The sequence below is a fragment of the Mandrillus leucophaeus genome, unplaced genomic scaffold (genome assembly GCF_000951045.1).
Source record: "Mandrillus leucophaeus isolate KB7577 unplaced genomic scaffold, Mleu.le_1.0 Scaffold617, whole genome shotgun sequence".
In the NCBI taxonomy this organism is placed as follows: domain Eukaryota; kingdom Metazoa; phylum Chordata; class Mammalia; order Primates; family Cercopithecidae; genus Mandrillus; species Mandrillus leucophaeus.
Window position 1 is genome coordinate 543,315 of NW_012106664.1, and position 17,093 is coordinate 560,407.

General features: G+C 36.7%; 2 protein-coding genes across 2 annotated transcripts in view; one reads left to right on the forward strand and one right to left on the reverse strand.

Annotated features, from left to right (window-relative positions):
• The window catches only part of LOC105553915, an 8,624-nt gene extending 5,604 nt beyond the window's left edge, over positions 1-3,020 (reverse strand). The window contains exon 1 of the mRNA XM_012000104.1: positions 2,539-3,020. Within this exon, the coding sequence (XP_011855494.1) occupies positions 2,539-2,971 (433 nt within the window). The 5' untranslated portion in view covers positions 2,972-3,020. The remainder of the gene's footprint in view (positions 1-2,538) is intronic.
• Positions 2,884-17,093, forward strand: part of LOC105553917 (glutamate receptor ionotropic, delta-2-like) — a gene marked incomplete at its 3' end in the record, with an annotated part of 1,194,618 nt that continues 1,180,408 nt past the window's right edge. The window contains exon 1 of the mRNA XM_012000105.1: positions 2,884-3,249. Within this exon, the coding sequence (XP_011855495.1) occupies positions 3,162-3,249 (88 nt within the window). The remainder of the gene's footprint in view (positions 3,250-17,093) is intronic.

The following is a 17,093-nucleotide window of genomic DNA, read 5'->3' on the forward strand; positions in this document are numbered from 1 at the left end:
TTGGAAAGGCAAAACTCATGATTCTACTGTTTCTTCTGATTGGCAGGAGTGGTCATTTTACCTTACGGGCTTTTTGTGATGTGTCACCCAGACTCATTTAAATGTCTGAGTATTAGAACAGTGATTCTGAACTATGGCTGCATAGCAGAGCCCTCTATAGAGGCTATAGAATATATTACAGGCTGTGTCACAAACTCCAGAGATTCTGATTAAATTAACCTTAAGTGATCATTTTAAAAAGCTTCCCAGATTATTTCAAAGTGAATCTACATTTGAAAACTACTAAACTGGAGGATTAGGAAATAATGAAAATGCTTTGCTCATAGTACACTAAAACAGATTTCCGAGAGGGGAAACATTATGAATATGACTATACAATATTTGACTTTCTTCAGGACAGATACTCATTAAGCCAGGACTGGACTAGTTAATGCTCTGAAGTTCTTCCTGGTTATCTTATTCTAAGATACCATGGTGTTCTTTCCATGTTAAATGGTTATATTGTAATTTTTCTTGATAGACTACATAATGACATCAATTTTTAGAACGTCAATGTAAATAATATTTGAAGCAAGCTATGGGGAGTGAATACCTTCTTTCAATTCATTGTCTGAATAAGTAAAGTATAATCTATGGAACTGCATCAAAACCCTTATAAAGTAGAGTGACATTAACACCATTAATATAATCAATATTGAGTCAATGCCTACTAATGGAAACAAAAGATAAGTGAATGATCAAAATTGAGAGTAATCAGTAAATGCTTCTTGGAAGCACTGGTTTGTTCCAGATTCAGAAGAAAGTGATGAAATTCAAATCAACAAAGGGGTTCTCTGTAAAATGCTGTGTTGAATAAAATGTGAATAAGCTTTGGTTTTCACTGTCAAGGCATTTATGATCTAATTTAGTAGTAGTCCTGTCTAACTCTAGTACAAAATAGAGTGTGTTATGACAGTATAGAAGATAGATGGATTTATTCCACATTAAAGGACTGGACACCACTTCATGGGCAAAAATAATTTGAACTAACTCTTGAGATAGTGAAGGAGAGTGGCTGGGAGGACAAACTGAGAGTGTGCTTTCCAAGAAGAAATATTAACATAAGTAAAAATATGGCAGCAAAACATTTTCTGGAGTGTTCAGGAAAAAGTGTAGAAGATGAATGAAAACAGCCGGAAGTCAGAATGTACAACTGTGTCTGGAAAAATAGTAACCCAATTCAGAAGACTAGAGAGAAGGGTTCAAGTCAGGGAACAAGAAGAAAAGAGGTTTGCCAAACTTGGAGGTAAGGCTTTGAAAGGTTGTGAAATGAGTTTGACATTCACACGTCCAACATTCCTAAAGAATTCCAATTATAATTGAAACAATATTATGACATTAATACCTGACCTCGACTGTGTTAACAAATCTCCAGTTTGCAATAAGGCCAGATTGATTTAAGTCAATCATTGTAAGAAAAGAATTCACAATGATCAGGATTTTATCTTAAGGAATAAGCTTGCAGAAAATCCTTTCACTGGAGACTGAGAGGCTGTCATTCAGGACTTCCTCAGCTTTTTCCATGGAAGAGAGCACCCAACTTCCTCATTCGGAATTTATCTACATAGGTTATTAAGCTACTCAATGAAATATTTTGACCAATTGTTTAACTGAAACATTTTTTCTGTTTTATTTAATTATTCTTTTTTTTTTAATTTCAAGATCTTTTCTATTCTGATAGAGAAGAATTTCTATCAATAGAAAGGATTTCAGGAACCTTTCTCTATCCTGATTGCCTAAAAAATACACTGGAGACAGAAAAAAAAATCATTGTATAAAAGGTAATTAGCACGTTCTCTCCTTTTTATAACTTTATAATTGAAATCTCATTAAAAGCTTTCTAGGTCTCTATTTCCCTAAGTGACCAGGTGTCCCTAATTTGTTTTAAACCAGTGTGACTAATTCCAGGCAAAGACTAGAAAAAAGTCTGATACCTGTTAGAGACTAGCAAGGTTAAATAAGTGGGGTGGCTTTTTTAGGTTGCATTTAACCTCGTAAAAGAAAGAAACAAGAAAAAAAAAAAAAGCTTCAATGTCTTTTCTCTTACAGTCCTGCCTTTTTCTCAGTCCCGGTTGAAGATTCCATGGGAAATGAGAGCACTATTTTGTTTCTCCCTTGTATTGCAGATAGGGGGAGGAGGTGGTTATTAGAGAGAAGCTCTTCCTCTCTTGGTTTCCCCCTCTCTCCGCCTGACAGCACCGCTCTCTCGCAGGCTCGCTCTTTCTCCTAGGTGATCCATTTCTAGGCAACGTGGGGCTGGCTGGTGCTGAAGCTGCCAGGCTCGCTCCTTGCTTCCTGCATCCCGCCAGGCGAACCGCTCCAAAAGCATCCTGCAACCCGCGGCGGCTTCCCTCCTCTGGCCCGGCCCCGCTGCTCGCGCCCGGCGCAACTCCCCCGCCACCGCGCCCCAGCAAACCGGCTCCCCGGGCCCGCCTCGCCAAGCTGCGTTCCGCGCCTCACGCAGAAAGGGAATTTTCTCTGCATTACTATCTGCATTACCTTGAAGTTCACTTTTTCTACCCCTCTTGGAGAGGGCTTTTTCCCCCCTCCCTGGTGGAATCTGGCTGCTCCGCTTGGAATCTCCTAATCTTTCCTTTCCACTTAGATTCTGGCAGCGAAGACCAGTGATTCTCTGCGGGCTGTAGGGGCGGGGGCTGGGGTCTTCTTTGGTTCGGGAGGGTGAAGGGAAGGGGGCACATCCGGCGTGAAGGGGGTGTTGGAAGTTGCTGCGGAGCTGGGACCTGAGACCCGCGGCCCCCGCGCAGCGATGGGTCTGATCTGAGCTCCAGCCTCTCCCGCTGCCCAAGAGCAGTCGAGGCTGGATATATTTTTCAAAAGCCAAACTGCAAACAACTCTGGCGATGCCAAAATTCCCCTCCAAGTGACACGGCTTTGCGAAGGAGGTTTCCTCAGGCTGGGCTCTTTCTGTCATTCCCTTCTGCCTTTCTCGGCGACGATAAAAGGCTTTGCTCTGGCAATAGGAATTTAGAAAAAAAAAAAAAGAAAACGCTGCGCTAAACTCCACCGTGACCTCAAACTCTTTGGACTGTTTGGAAAAGAAAAGAAAAGAAAAGAAAAATTGGAAGAACATCCATCCTCCAAGAGAATCGGCATAAGAGGAGATGGAAGTTTTCCCCTTGCTCTTGGTTTTGTCCATCTGGTGGTCTCGAACCTGGGACTCAGCGAATGCAGATTCGATCATTCACATCGGTAAGAAAGGGTTGGTGCAGCTCGTGGTTACTTTCACCGTTTCAGTTCTCAAATGTTTCCCCTTTGCTTTCCCCCTCTCCGCCCTCTGTGTGTCTTGTTGAGGTGGCTTCAGTTCATTGCCCCTTCCCGCTACCCTTCCCTCACACTTGCTCAGTTTTCTGAAAGGATGTGGATGCTCGAACCTCGACTGACTTGTGCTGTTGTTTCGCGGTGATTCGTGGAATGTGGCTGGGTGCGTGGGGGTCTCGAGTTGACCTGAGTGTGAGTGTGTGCGGGGAAGTGCAGGGGGATTCTAAGTGTGTGGGGAAAGGGAGTTTAATTGACTCTTCCATATTTTTTCCCGGATGTACATTTGCTCCATTTAAAAATTTATCTTTGGGGGAGCAGAGGAGATGTCACCTGTGAGATGAAGAGAACTGGGCCGGGGGCAGGGGGTGCGGGTAGGGGGCGCTCCCTTCGGATCGAACAGGTGGTTTTGCAACGTGAGCCGGCTGAGTTCGCCGCAGCTTAGTGCGATGGTGACGGGGTGCCGGATGCGCCCCCAGCCACCCTCTCTTCTGACGTCCTCTTGGCTTTATGATCCTCGCGTGGAGTCTTTGAGATGGTGGCGGGAGGGGCTGGCGGCAGTGTCGCCAAGGACTGGGAGTCGCGTGCCTCGCCTCCTCGGACACGCTCCCCGGGCCTGGCGCGGCGGCGAAACTGGCCCCGGGGCGCTTGGGAAAAGCGGGGAAACGAATGCGCGCAGGCCGCTCCCAGGGTCTGCCTAGTAGATATCCGCCTTCCCTCGCCTCGCCTCGCCTTGCCTAGTAGTCAACTCCGAGTAGCCGCGCAAGGCAGACAGCGAAGGCGCCAGGACTAATGCGGGCCCCGACTCTGAGAAGGACTGCCGAGCCGGCTCTGAGATGCTAGTGGCCCCACCTATTGGCAACCAGACTGGCCGGGACTGGCCGTGGCGAGCGGGGGCGGGCGGGGGGCTGCGCGTCATTATCATGCACAGCGCTCGCAGCTTCAGGCACCAACTCTTCTCACTTGCTAATCCGTGAGAGCTGAGCGGCGACAGGCTCTTGCAGCCTTTTCTCCGTTAATGCGACGAGTTCTTTTTCGGAAATTCGCTTCCCGAGTCAGCAAGATTTCTTTGCTGGGCTGCAGAGAGGTTCCTTTGGGGAAATTTTTCTGGGCACAGGACTTTTATCTGTACGCATGGCTTGGTGTTCTGCAAATTGAGGCGACAGATGGGTCACAGCTTCTCCCCTTTCTGTACCCCTGCTTCTCCACCGCGCAACACACATACACATACACACACGTACACACACTCCTGGTAGGGGAACCTGCCGCAGGTGGCGATTGTGCCCGCCCAAGCGAGGGATTTCTGTCTGGTGTGCGCGCCCACAGTGGCCAGCCTCTCAGCTCCAGGGGGCTCCCTCTCTTGGTCTCAGACGCTGTCTTTGTAAACATGTCTGCCATTCTCTATCATTTATATCAGTAGAACTGTCTGTCTGTGCAAGGGGTAATGAGGTCAGGATTCAGATAACCTAGCATTTGTGCATTAAGTAAATCAAGCACTAATAGCTTGCCTGCTGGATCCCGTTTTGCCTGGTGGCTAACAGTGCCTGCAGATTCAGAACTTTTCAGCAAGAAATTATGATCTCATTGAGTGGTTCAGCAATATTCTGATAGAGTTCAGAAATGAACTATGCTCCTTTTAAAGAAATGGCATACGTTTATATCCAGTAGTAAATGATTGGAGCAGGAATGCAAATATATAATCATAATACCTTTATACTCATTGTATGATTAGGGATTTCTGATGTAGGTTCCTCATCTCTCAGGAGGGAAAGCCTGTGGAAAAATGCTTTTTTTAATCGCTTATTCTGTGGTCTGCACGATAAATACATTATTTACAAATACCTACAGCTTTTGCTATCCCTTACTGTTAAATACTATTTTTCAATGCAGTCTGGACATCTGTTTCAAAATAGAACAAAACTGTTGTGTTTTTCGTTTTGTATACTGTTGTCTGTCAGAGTGATTTGGCTTACTTATTTATAATCACATTAAAAAAAAGTAGCTGTGTACAAATTTAGAAGGTTGGTTGTATGCATTAAATGTGTATATCCTACTAGCAGATATAGTTACCTCTGAGACAATTAATTTGACTTGAATACAATTAGTACATTAGGTGAGATACTAAGCTGTTGTATAGACTATCTAATATTGTCATGGGGCTAGCAAATTGTTTCAAAATCTTTATCTTTTATAATATATTGAAAAACATTAACTCCTAAATAAAAAAATAAAAAAATGATCACGGGTAGTATGTGTGTAATTCAATACCTCCACCCCTACTCTCAGCAAAAGTATAGTAAATTCAAAACCGAGCGTCCATATTAAAATTGTAAAGCACCAGTTAGCATGAACTGGATTAGTTTACTTACTTGGTTGAATAGGAAAAGAATTAATTTTCTTTAGGAGGTGATTGCCTTCATTTAAATATTTAACGTGAGAAATATGTCTACGGGGAAATGTATTAGCTCAGGACTGAAGGAATGAATGTGATGAAACTGGAGGGAAGGGGTATTTCACTCTAGCGATGGAAGGAGATATGCAGAAATGAAAGGTTTTCCCAGCCTCAAGTGATGTGTTCACGCAGAAAGTAGCTGCACTATGTAGTTCAGGCAAACTGGAAAGATAAAAAGACACTGCTCTAAGAGGCTTTTTATATACTGAATTATTTTGGTATTGAACCAAATTGTATATACATGAAAATAATCTCCTTCTTTCTCTTTCTCTTCGGTTTTTACCTCATGCCAGTAGTTTAATAAGGTCAATTACACATTTTAAACTCTAATATGTTTTGTTAAACTTATTGATTCACTACAGTGATGAGATATAATGGTTAAACCATAGTGATTGAAATGAAAATGTATTTATTTCAGTCAAAAATGCACAATTTTATAATTACTTTGAGTTTCAATCAAATAATATTTTAAAATAATTAATAATTACGTATATTTTATAATACACATCCACACGTAGATACACAACCATATAGTATTTAAAAATGAATCACTTCCATTGTGATCTTCTTTGCCCCAATAAAAGAAAGGTCTTTTGACATATAAAAACTATGCAATTTTGAATTATGCTTCTACTTTGAGCCTATGCATTGATTGAGTAATTTCATCAGACGCACATTACTTGATTGCTTAGAAGTTTCCTAATGATCTGCATGCTGTAGGAAGAACCAAAAAGTCGTGAGTAGAATGGCAATGATATTCTGTTTTATGAAGCTATTCAGAAGTCGCTCTGATTTATGTAGCTAGAAAGCTCCAAAGTCTTTGAGATTAGCCACGCTGACTGCTATTTTCTTCATACAGCAGTCGTCCCACACTCTTTACTCCCTAAACACAACAGGAGTTTAGAGCACTGCTTTAATTAAGCAGGGATTAGGTGGCATTTCCAGTCAACTGCACAGTTTGTGTTTTGCTTCATATCAACTATGGAAGATCTCATGCTTTAACAGTTTAATATATGCTCCTTTCTTTGTCTGGTTCCTGTGCTCACAGAACTGATTGTAAATTAGCTATCCTCAGTTATATATCTCTACAAGGGAACACTCAAACAGTGTACTTATTCATATATTACACAAATCACTAGCATATTTTTATTGTTATCAGTCATAGTAAAATACCTTATGTCAACATGGAGTAGGAAAGATGCATTTATTCATGTTTTTCTCATAAACAGATGATACTTTATAGTCTGAAATCATAATCAACAGTGATATTATGTTTGAGAAACACAAGACAATCCACGGAATACTTTTATTATGAGAATGTTCAAATTAAAGTACAAAATCGGGTAAATAAAAGGTGTCAACACATTAAAAACAATAATAGATTGTAAATGTAAAATACCAGTTATTCTTACTTCTGCACTAAGGATTATTTTGTCAATTATAGAATGTAAAAGCTTTCCCAGAAGATGTGCTGTTGTTCTACCAATTTTTTTTTTTTCAGTTGGCTACATGATTTGCATTGGTTAATGATAACCCCCGGGACTCCTCAAGGATTTTTTGGATTGTGTAAGATGTCTCAATGATATCTTATCCTTTTCCTACTTTTAGTAGTCGTTTGTTCCTGAAGTTTGTGGTAACTGTGTAAACTTCTAGAAAGTACTAAGGGACTTGGCTTTACTATTCTTCTCTGTATCATTAATACAGTTATTTGAAGCACAATTCAAGTGTGTATTAAGTTAGACAATGTTGTTATTAATCAAAGATATCAACTATGACATGACTAATAAGCCATTACACTAAGGGCCTTTGCTTTCTACTCCAGGTGAAATGTACATCCACTAAATATCTGTTATAAATTGTAAGACAAATATGAATAAAAATCAAGGTGATTAACTTTTGATTTATTCAAAAATAAAAGTCAGTTGAAATGGTTAGGAGCAATGGAAGCTACACTTTATTCCATTCTGATATCTTAGGCTGATTTTATCATATGAAAATTTTATCTTAAAGGGTCATTGCAATTTTAAAACCACACTTTTTAATCTAGAAGTTTTTTTTCTTCACCTATGTATATTACTTTATTTTAAAAAGTAAGATATTCACATTTCTATTGGATCATCATGATGTTTTAGATTATAGACAGTCTATTTGTCTATTTTAGATTATAGACAGCATATTGGTGAGTAAAGTAGCAATACTTAGAAAGTATTACTATAGTATAATGTTTATTAGAAAATACATTTATGGTTTATAAAGATATCTTTGCCATTAGGTGTCACTGCATTCTGAGCTGTTTTTATTATTATTATTATTACTTGAAAACCACATGAAATATTTTTAAAATTCTCAGGAAAAAAGTAATTTTAATGAGTTTTGTGATGCTGTAAGATATAGGTAGTTTTTATTTTCAAACTAGAAAAATAAATATTATCCCTGTCTCTTATTCTTGTAAGAATTTAATGCTAGGACATACCAACACACTTGATACCCTCTAAACAATTTAGATTGCTAGACATAGTGATACAATTTTTTTCTCGTATTTAAAATACAGGAGAAATATCTTCTTAACCTAATACTTATTCTCTATGAATAAAATCTAAGACACCAGGAAGGATGCAAGTGTGTTTAACACTGCTGGAGTAAACACACATTGGCGAATAAAGTAGTTTGTTAAGCAGCTTCTAACTGTGGTAGCTCTGCTCACCTGTGGGATACTTGAGGTTTCAAACTGATTGTTGTTTGTGAGACAAAACATGTAAAAATAGAGTTGTGGAAAAAAAAATACATGGACACAAATATATCTAAAAATAATACCAGCCATTGAGTTTTATGAATGACCATACATGTTTTCAGATAATTTTTGCCTGGTTAATTGTATGCATTGTATCGATTCCTTGCATAGTTCCACCTCCACCACTACTATCACTACAAGTACCACAATTATAGGGTTTATTTGTCCGTGTAAAACTCGTGACTATGCTCACATAGTAATTTATTTGTTTTGTAAAAAGGCACAATTTTCTTTCTGGTGTATTTCATTATAAGAATAATGGAGGATGAAATTTAGGGCAACTTTTAATCCGATAATTTCGTTTTAACATTGGCAAACTCACATTATCAGAGAATGCAAGACTAGGTTAAATAAGTGAATGAACAGTTTGTCTTATGTTAGATTTTGCCCTGTACCAAAATTCATTAATTATTAGTTGGAATAATGTATTATTAACAACTCAGAGTAAAATTAAATGATTAGACAGTTATCTAAAAGATAAGAAAAAATACTAAGACAGTTCTGGAACTGATTATTAGAACACCTATGGATTCACGTCATTTAAATTGGTGAATTTTAGCATATTGATGTGAACACATATTTAAGAGAATTTGACAAACACTTGGGCAATGTTAAGGTATAATAAAAAAAGTATTCTGGATTAGAATTTAGAAAGTTTTGGACTAAATCTCAATTTATAAATAGCTAATTGAATATATTGGAAAGTTATTTAATTCTTTAGTCTTCATTTTTATTAACCCTAAAATAAGATTTAGACTAATGTTCATTTAATCTCTAAGACTATATAAACTAAATGGAGAAAAATTGCTATATTTAAGGAGTAACAGAAAGGAATTGGGAGAAGAGATACAGTCAAGTGTGGTGATAATTAATAGCTGCCTGAGAGTGAACTTCAAAAAAGGAAATACAAGAGGAAATAAGGAACATAAAATCTTAATTACTCAAATTAAGAACTCTTTAAATTGAAGATGTTTTGTTGCAAACAAGAATTATGTATATTTCTTCATCAGATATTCTAGATAACGAGTATCTGATTGAGAGAGCTAGATTAGTTTTTTGTTTTCGATTTTGTTTTCACTTTGTCTATTATTAGTATCAAGGTATTACCTACAGCATTACTCCTATAGAACACTGCAAAATTAGTGTTTATTAACACTAACTGGAGGGACACTGGCCTTTAGAATTTGCAAACTGGGAGTACATCAGGAATATTAACATATGCTTCATATCACTACAAACAAAAAGTAGACTATAAAGAAAGCAACCAATTCAAAGTTCTTCACTACACTGGACTCCTGCTTCAGGTTTTCATGTTTTATCCTCCTGTTGTTCACCAAGTAGTCATCAATGTGAAGCTGAGGCTGGATTGACCCCCCGAAAGCTTCTTGAGTAAATAGAGGGAAGCCAAGTGAACACCAGAAGCTAAGCACTAAATACCTACTTATGGTCTTAAATGTTCTTAAATCACTCTGTAGTCACGTTCCTTATTAACAGATTTTTAAAATGAAAAACATTAGGTAATAAATTATATAACAATAGCAATTTGCTTATGTTTTTCTTTAAAATAATTAAAAGTACCATTTAAAAAAAGAATCTCATTTTATTGCTCAGAGTACCTGATCTATCCTAAGTAAGCTTAAATAAGGTATTTGCTTCCTTAATAAAGTCATTATAATTCTAGAAATTAATATTTCTGAAACTGTATGGTAATATAAGCATTGCTACCGACATGTAGTATGTGTGCTAATTGGGAGAATTTTCTTTTATTCAGCAAACATTTTATTCTGAATCTACTCTGTATGAAGCATTGCTTTTGGTCTCTAAAATTAAAATGTTGAACCAGCAAGCTATGTTTTTGTATATAAGGAACTTACATTCTCATGGAAGAGACAACCAGATAAGAAAATATATGATGTGATGTCAAATACTGATAAATGCTATGAAGTAAAATGAGGGAATGAAGGGTGACAAAGTACGTTTTCATTGGAATAGAGACTTGATCTAAAGAAAGGATGTGAACCATGTGGATATCTGATGAAGAATAATTCAGTCAGAGGATATAGCAAGAATGATGGCCGTGAGATAAGACACTACGAAAATCTGCTTAGTTTACTTAAGAAATATCTTTAAAGCCAATTGGAGTATAACTCAGTGAGAATAGCAGGAAATGGAAGTAAATGGGGTCTGAGAGGGCACTGGGGAAGATTCTGTAGGGACTTACAGGTCATGGTAAGGGATTTAAATCTTCTAAGTATTTTGGGTTAAGGTAAAATGTGTGATATGAAATAGTTTGTATTTTAGAAAGATAACATTCTTTGCTTAAGTGCACTGGATAGAGAAGAAGTACAAATTGACAATAGCAAATTGGATCAAGGTGGTAACTTAGCTAAATGTACAGTTGTCAGATTGTGGACATAATGTGAAGATAAGAAAAACAGGATTTTCTGATAGATGAGTCAGGTAGGAGAGATCCAGAGAAAGTAAAGAGGCTTCCAAGGTATTTTACCCAAATACATGGGGTAAATGTGTTACTACTAATATTCGGAATATGGGGGCATAAGCAAATTTAGGGTACAAATCAAAATGTGCATTTATTAAATTTTGTATTTCTGTTAGACATCAAACTTGAGAGTTTAAATTGGAAGTTTATTATATGATCCTGAAATTTAGAGGTGAGTTTGGGATTTGAGCTGTATATTCGGGGAATATATCATTGTCAATATAGACTCCTGTGAGAATGGCCATAATCAAAGAATCAAAAAACAGTAGATGTTGGCAAGGATGTGGCAATCAGGGAGCACTTCTACACTGCTGGTGGGAATGTAACCTAGCACAGCTGCTATGGAAAACAGTGTGGAGATTTCTTAAAGAACCAAAAGTAGAACTACTATTTAATGCAGCAACCCGACTACTAGATATCTACCCAGAGGAAAAGAAGACATTATTCAAAAAAGATACTTGCACATGCATGTTTATAGCAGCACAATTAACAATAGCAAAATCGTTGAACCAACCCAAATGCCTATCAATCAATGAGTGAATAAAGAAACTCTGGTGTATATATATATACATGAGAATATATATGATGGAATACTACTCAGCCATAAAAGAGAATGAATTAACAGCATTTGCAATGACCTGGATGAGATTAGAAACTATTATTCTAAGTGAAATAATTCAGGAATGGAAAATCAAACAGTGTATGTTCTCACTGATACGTGGGAGCTAAGCTATGAGGACACAAAGGCGTAAGAATGATTCAATGGACTTTTGGGACTTGCGAAGAAGGGTTGGTGGGGATAAAAAACAACAAATATGGTGCAGTGTATATTGCTTTGGTGATGAGTGCACCAGGTTCTCATGAATCTCCCCTAAAGAAACTTACTCATGTAACCAAATAGCACTAATACCCCAATAACTTAGGGAATAATAAAATTAAAAGACTGAAAATAATAATAAAATACATAAATAAAAATAAAGGAACAGAGAGGAAGACATGCAGAGATAGAAGAGTTCCAAGACTATGTCATTTAGCATTCCAAAAGTTTGAGTCCAAGGAGAGCAAGGGATGCAGGAAAAGAGAAATATGAGTAGCCTGTGAGACAGGAGGAAAACCAGGAGTACATGGTATTCTGGAAGCCATGTGAGAAAAGTAATTCTAGAAGGAGAAGTGAGAAACCCTGTTAAATTGTATGTATGAAAATGGAGATTTGATTTCTGGGCTTGAAAATGTTGAAATGTTGAAGTACAAAGATTACTTCAAAGGAAGTGCTTATAGTGGACTATAAGTGATAAAATACTGATTGTAGAGAACCCGAAGATTTAATAGGATATGAGGAATTCTATGAGTTTTGTCATAAGAAAGTGGTAAGGAAGGGAATATTAGGTAAAGGGAAGGATTTCCTTTTACAGCTGGGCATTGGTATATATATGATAATTTTCTAAATATTCAGTCATAAGAGATGTATCAGTAAAATGATTTAAAATTGATACACCTTTTTCTTTCAACTTATATGATTTCCGAGTTTGGATAGAAAACATTCAAATAGTAAGGAAAGCTGTTTTTGTTGTCTTTTTCTTTTTCTTTTTCTTTTTTTTTGTGATGTGAATCAAGTGACACCAGGCCAAACATACTGAAATTAACCTGAGAGAGAAGTTTAGAGTTTAGATTTCATTTAGTTTCCCAGATTGCCATTCAAATATCATAGAAATTTTTTATCTAAACTTAAGAGCAGATTACATTTTACATAATATTGCTATAACATTACAAATGTCATAAATATTTAGTCATTTAGTAATGTACTAATTCCAGGAACACACAATATTTCATTCTGTTAGTGGTATTAAAATGCATAAAATTATTTTGTTATAATAGACGAATTTAAATCCATTATAAATTTCCTCTGAGTAAATTCTGTTATGAATTTGATTTGCTTAAAACATCACTTTGGAAAAACAGTTTTAAAGTTTTTAATGTGTACGGGGACAAAAAGGACATATGTGTTGAGGATCCCTAATCCAAAAATCTGAAATCCAAATGCCCCAACATTTGACACTTTTCAACACTGACATGATACCCACAAATGGAAAATTCCACACATGACCTACCTCATGAGATGGATGCACAAAATTATAGAAAAAAGTTTTATGAAATTACCTTACCTTCTGGCTTTGTGTATAAGGTATATATGAAGCATAAATGAACTTAATGTTTACATGTAGTCCCATCCCCAAGCTATCTCGTTATTGATATGCAACTATTCCAAAATCTGAAAAAATTCTGAAATCCAAAACATTTCATGACCCACGCGTTTCAGATAAAGGATACTCAACCTGTAGTAATTACAGGGCAAAGTTTATCATTGCAGCATAAAAATTAAATAGATACAATAAATTCATTAGGCATATTGTATTCATACGATTTCTGTGACACATTTAAATATTTCCTTTTATGGATCTTTTACTTTGCGCTAAACAATGGGTGCTAGATTTTCAGTCATAGGTGGACATGAGGAAAGGAAATGTTCTAAATTTAGTAACCTCAGATTTCAGCCTTTTGAATATGAATCTTAGTTCTTTCATTAGTATTAATATACCCATAAGTTGTGTATTTTGATTTTGCACCTGAAATAATAATATCTGTACTAAAATAAGCATGCTAATAGCAGATGAATAATATTTTTTGTGTTCTTTGTTGTTATAATTGTTATGTCCTCTATAAAAAAATTTCATCTTGCGGAAACAATGTGATATGGATGTCACATGGTTGTTTCTGCTCTGATACATCTGTTAATTGATATGTAAATATGGGATATTTGAACGATGAGAAGATAGGAGTCTTACAGTTTGAGAATAGCAATGACTGACAAAAAAAGCAAATTGTTTTCTGACTGGAGCCCAGGAACTTAATTAATGAAATACAGAACATTGAAAGATATTTTCTATTTACTAGTTCATAGCCTCTTGGGGTGGTGAAATATCATTTGAAGGAAATGCTACGTGGACTTAAATTGAAACTTAAGTTGGAGTGAAACCCTAACACTGCTGAAGTGTTTACTATATGTAACTTCAACATCATTAAAATGTCATATTATTGATTGGCTTAATATCTTAAAATCCAAAGACCAGATAATATCTTAGTAGCTGTGGTGAGACAAGAGAACTAGTCCTGGCTACACGCGGTGGCTCACACCTGTAATCCCAACACTTCGGGAGGCTGAGGCGGGTGGATCACCTGAGGTCAAAAGTTCAACACCAGCCTGATCAACAGGGTGAAACCCCATCTCTACTAAAAATATAAAAGTTGTCTGGGCATGGTGCTGTGTGCCTGTAATCCCAGCTACTTAGGGGCTGAGGTAGGAGAATTGCTTGAACCTGGGAGGTGGAGGTTGCAGTGAGCTGAGATTGTGCCATTGCACTCCAGCCTGGGTGATAAGAGTGAAACTCCAACTCAAAAAAAAAAAAAAAAAGAGAACCCGTCCTGTTGTTCTGTTGCATGATGCTTAAAGTGAATTCAAATCCAGAAGACTGATTCCTCCTTCTGATAATCTCTGCAGTCTGACCACAGACAAAATTGTGTTGGTGATTTAGTGGCAGTTGCTATCTTGCTACTCAGAATCCAGATCTCCTTTGCTGCTTCTGTGAATGGAAATAACAGGAAACCACTGAATTTTCTTTTTAGATATACCAACAACTCTCAGCATAGCCCAGTGGAAGCATGGCCTATGTGAGAACCATTATACATTTCTTCTTAAATTGTTTTTCAATTTGTAACACCTTATTAATGTGGGTGATGCTTCATCCACAAATGTAAGCGGGACTGCTCTTCTCTCGTGTTGTAATCATGGTGAGTTTTGGACATTTTCTATAATCCATTAATTACAAGCTGAGAAATTATGACTCACATCTCATGTTCCATTTGCAGAACATATTGATTTAGGGTTACATGAAACCATAACATGTGACATTTTTGGGTGTTTCACCAGATGTTTTTTAGACCTATTATGTTGTTATAGGAATACAGCTCATTGACAAAAGACAAGTTTCGTATCCTTAGAACTTTCAGGAGTATCTGCCTTCTGAGAAAATATTATAACATTAGGAAGCTGAAGGTAGAACAATTCAGAACTCCCAGCTGAATGACTGTGGTCTACTATGGCACTGGAGATTGTGATAATTCAATAAATGCCATTTTTTGTGGTAGCCTAAATGTGCCATAAAAGCATATATTTTGGAAAAAGACATATAAATGGGATCAGGAAGTTATCACATACAAATGGTCTTTGTAGTAGAAATCTCATTTCTCAGCTTTCTGATGGTTCACCATATTGTAGCTATAGGCTACAAAGTAAATACAATCATGCCAATTTCAAATCTAAGGAAGAATTATTTTTTAATTCTTTTATTTTTTTTAAATAGATGTCAGTAGTTCTCATGCAAGCTTAAGTAATGAAGGAGGAGGCATTAAGATTTGGTTATTTTGTAATTAATTAAGCTAATGAGATCTTTTCTAAATTTAATACCGTACATCAGATATTCCATTAAGCATGATTTCTTGGGTAGAGAAAAATTAAATTGCCTTTTTTACTCTCACTTTCAAAGTTAATAGTACACTGTTCTTTCATATTACTAATCTATCCTCACTGCTGTATGTATAAAACATCAGTGAAAATGATAGTTTTATGACATTTGACATTCATGACATTTGACATTTATGACATTTGACCATGACGGAAAAAGCTTGCCCTACGGCAGAAGTAAAATAAAGTTTCTTTACAAGTGGCATAACTATTATTAGGAAAATATATTTATATAGACTTTTAATTATATAGATGTGATTGAAAACAGGAAAAACATTGAAAACTGAACATAACAGATTGTTCACAAACTAACTGGCCAATGCTTCTATTTTTCTCCACAACAGTTCATGTTGTGGCTAATAAACAGTTAATAAATAGCAAAACTGGCTGCTTTGATTTTTTTCTTTTTATTTCTCCTGTCCACTCTTCAGTGGCAATACTAATGAGCAGTGAAATGGCCAAAAGCAAGGAAAAAGGAGCAAAGGGTTTTTGATAATCCGTAAACCAGAAAATCAGTCCCTGACTGTTCATATGCACAGGCTTGTTGAGAAGAAATAGTTTTATTTTCTCAAAATATCACCCAGATTCTGAAGATAGAACTTGCTCTTGGCTGCTGAGTTAGTAAGAGGAGCAAAGCTTTTAGGCCACTAAAAAATAATAAACTGAATAACACCGACTGGGAGCAAAGCGAAGAATATTATCGCAGAGAAAAAACTGCCCTCCAGGGGTAATGCTGCTGACAACCAGGGCCCCAGTGATTGGCTCAGTTGTTTGCATCATATTTATGGTGATTTTTAATTAAAATGAAATATAAATTGCAGCTATACTACTTAAAAACTTTAGGTAATTATGTATAAACTGGGTTGTATTGCTATTCCTGTCAATACACATTGAGTCTTGAGCATCTACGTTGTATATACCCTGTTGACCTCCTGTTGATGGTATGTTGTAGACCATGAAGAGGAATTTGAATATTGCACTCTTAAAAAGAAACTGTGAAGCACATGAAAATGATAAATGCAAAAATCTTATTAGCAATTAATAGAGGGAAAAGGGGAGAAGGCAAGGTGATGTGATGGAGAGGTACATAGTTTCAACGTTATTGATGGTGTTTTATTAAGTTGGGTGGTGGTTTCACAAGTGTTGGTTTTATATATATATATGTGTGTGTGTGTGTGTGTGTGTGTGTATATATATATAAATTTTTTTTGGTAAGGAATAGTGCATCTGTTGTTACTCTGCTCATAGAGAAATCGACTGGTTATTTCTCTTCCACTTTGGTTAGGGAATAAGTTTTTTTCTTTTAGGCCCCTCCATCAGGTAGGGTGACTAACTTCCCAATACTCTTTGGAGAGAAAGAGAGTGCATACTATATGCCAGGATTATAACTTGTTTCTTTTTTTTTTTTTTTTTTTTGAGACAGAGTCAGGAACCAAGTGAAATTTGGAAAACAGCT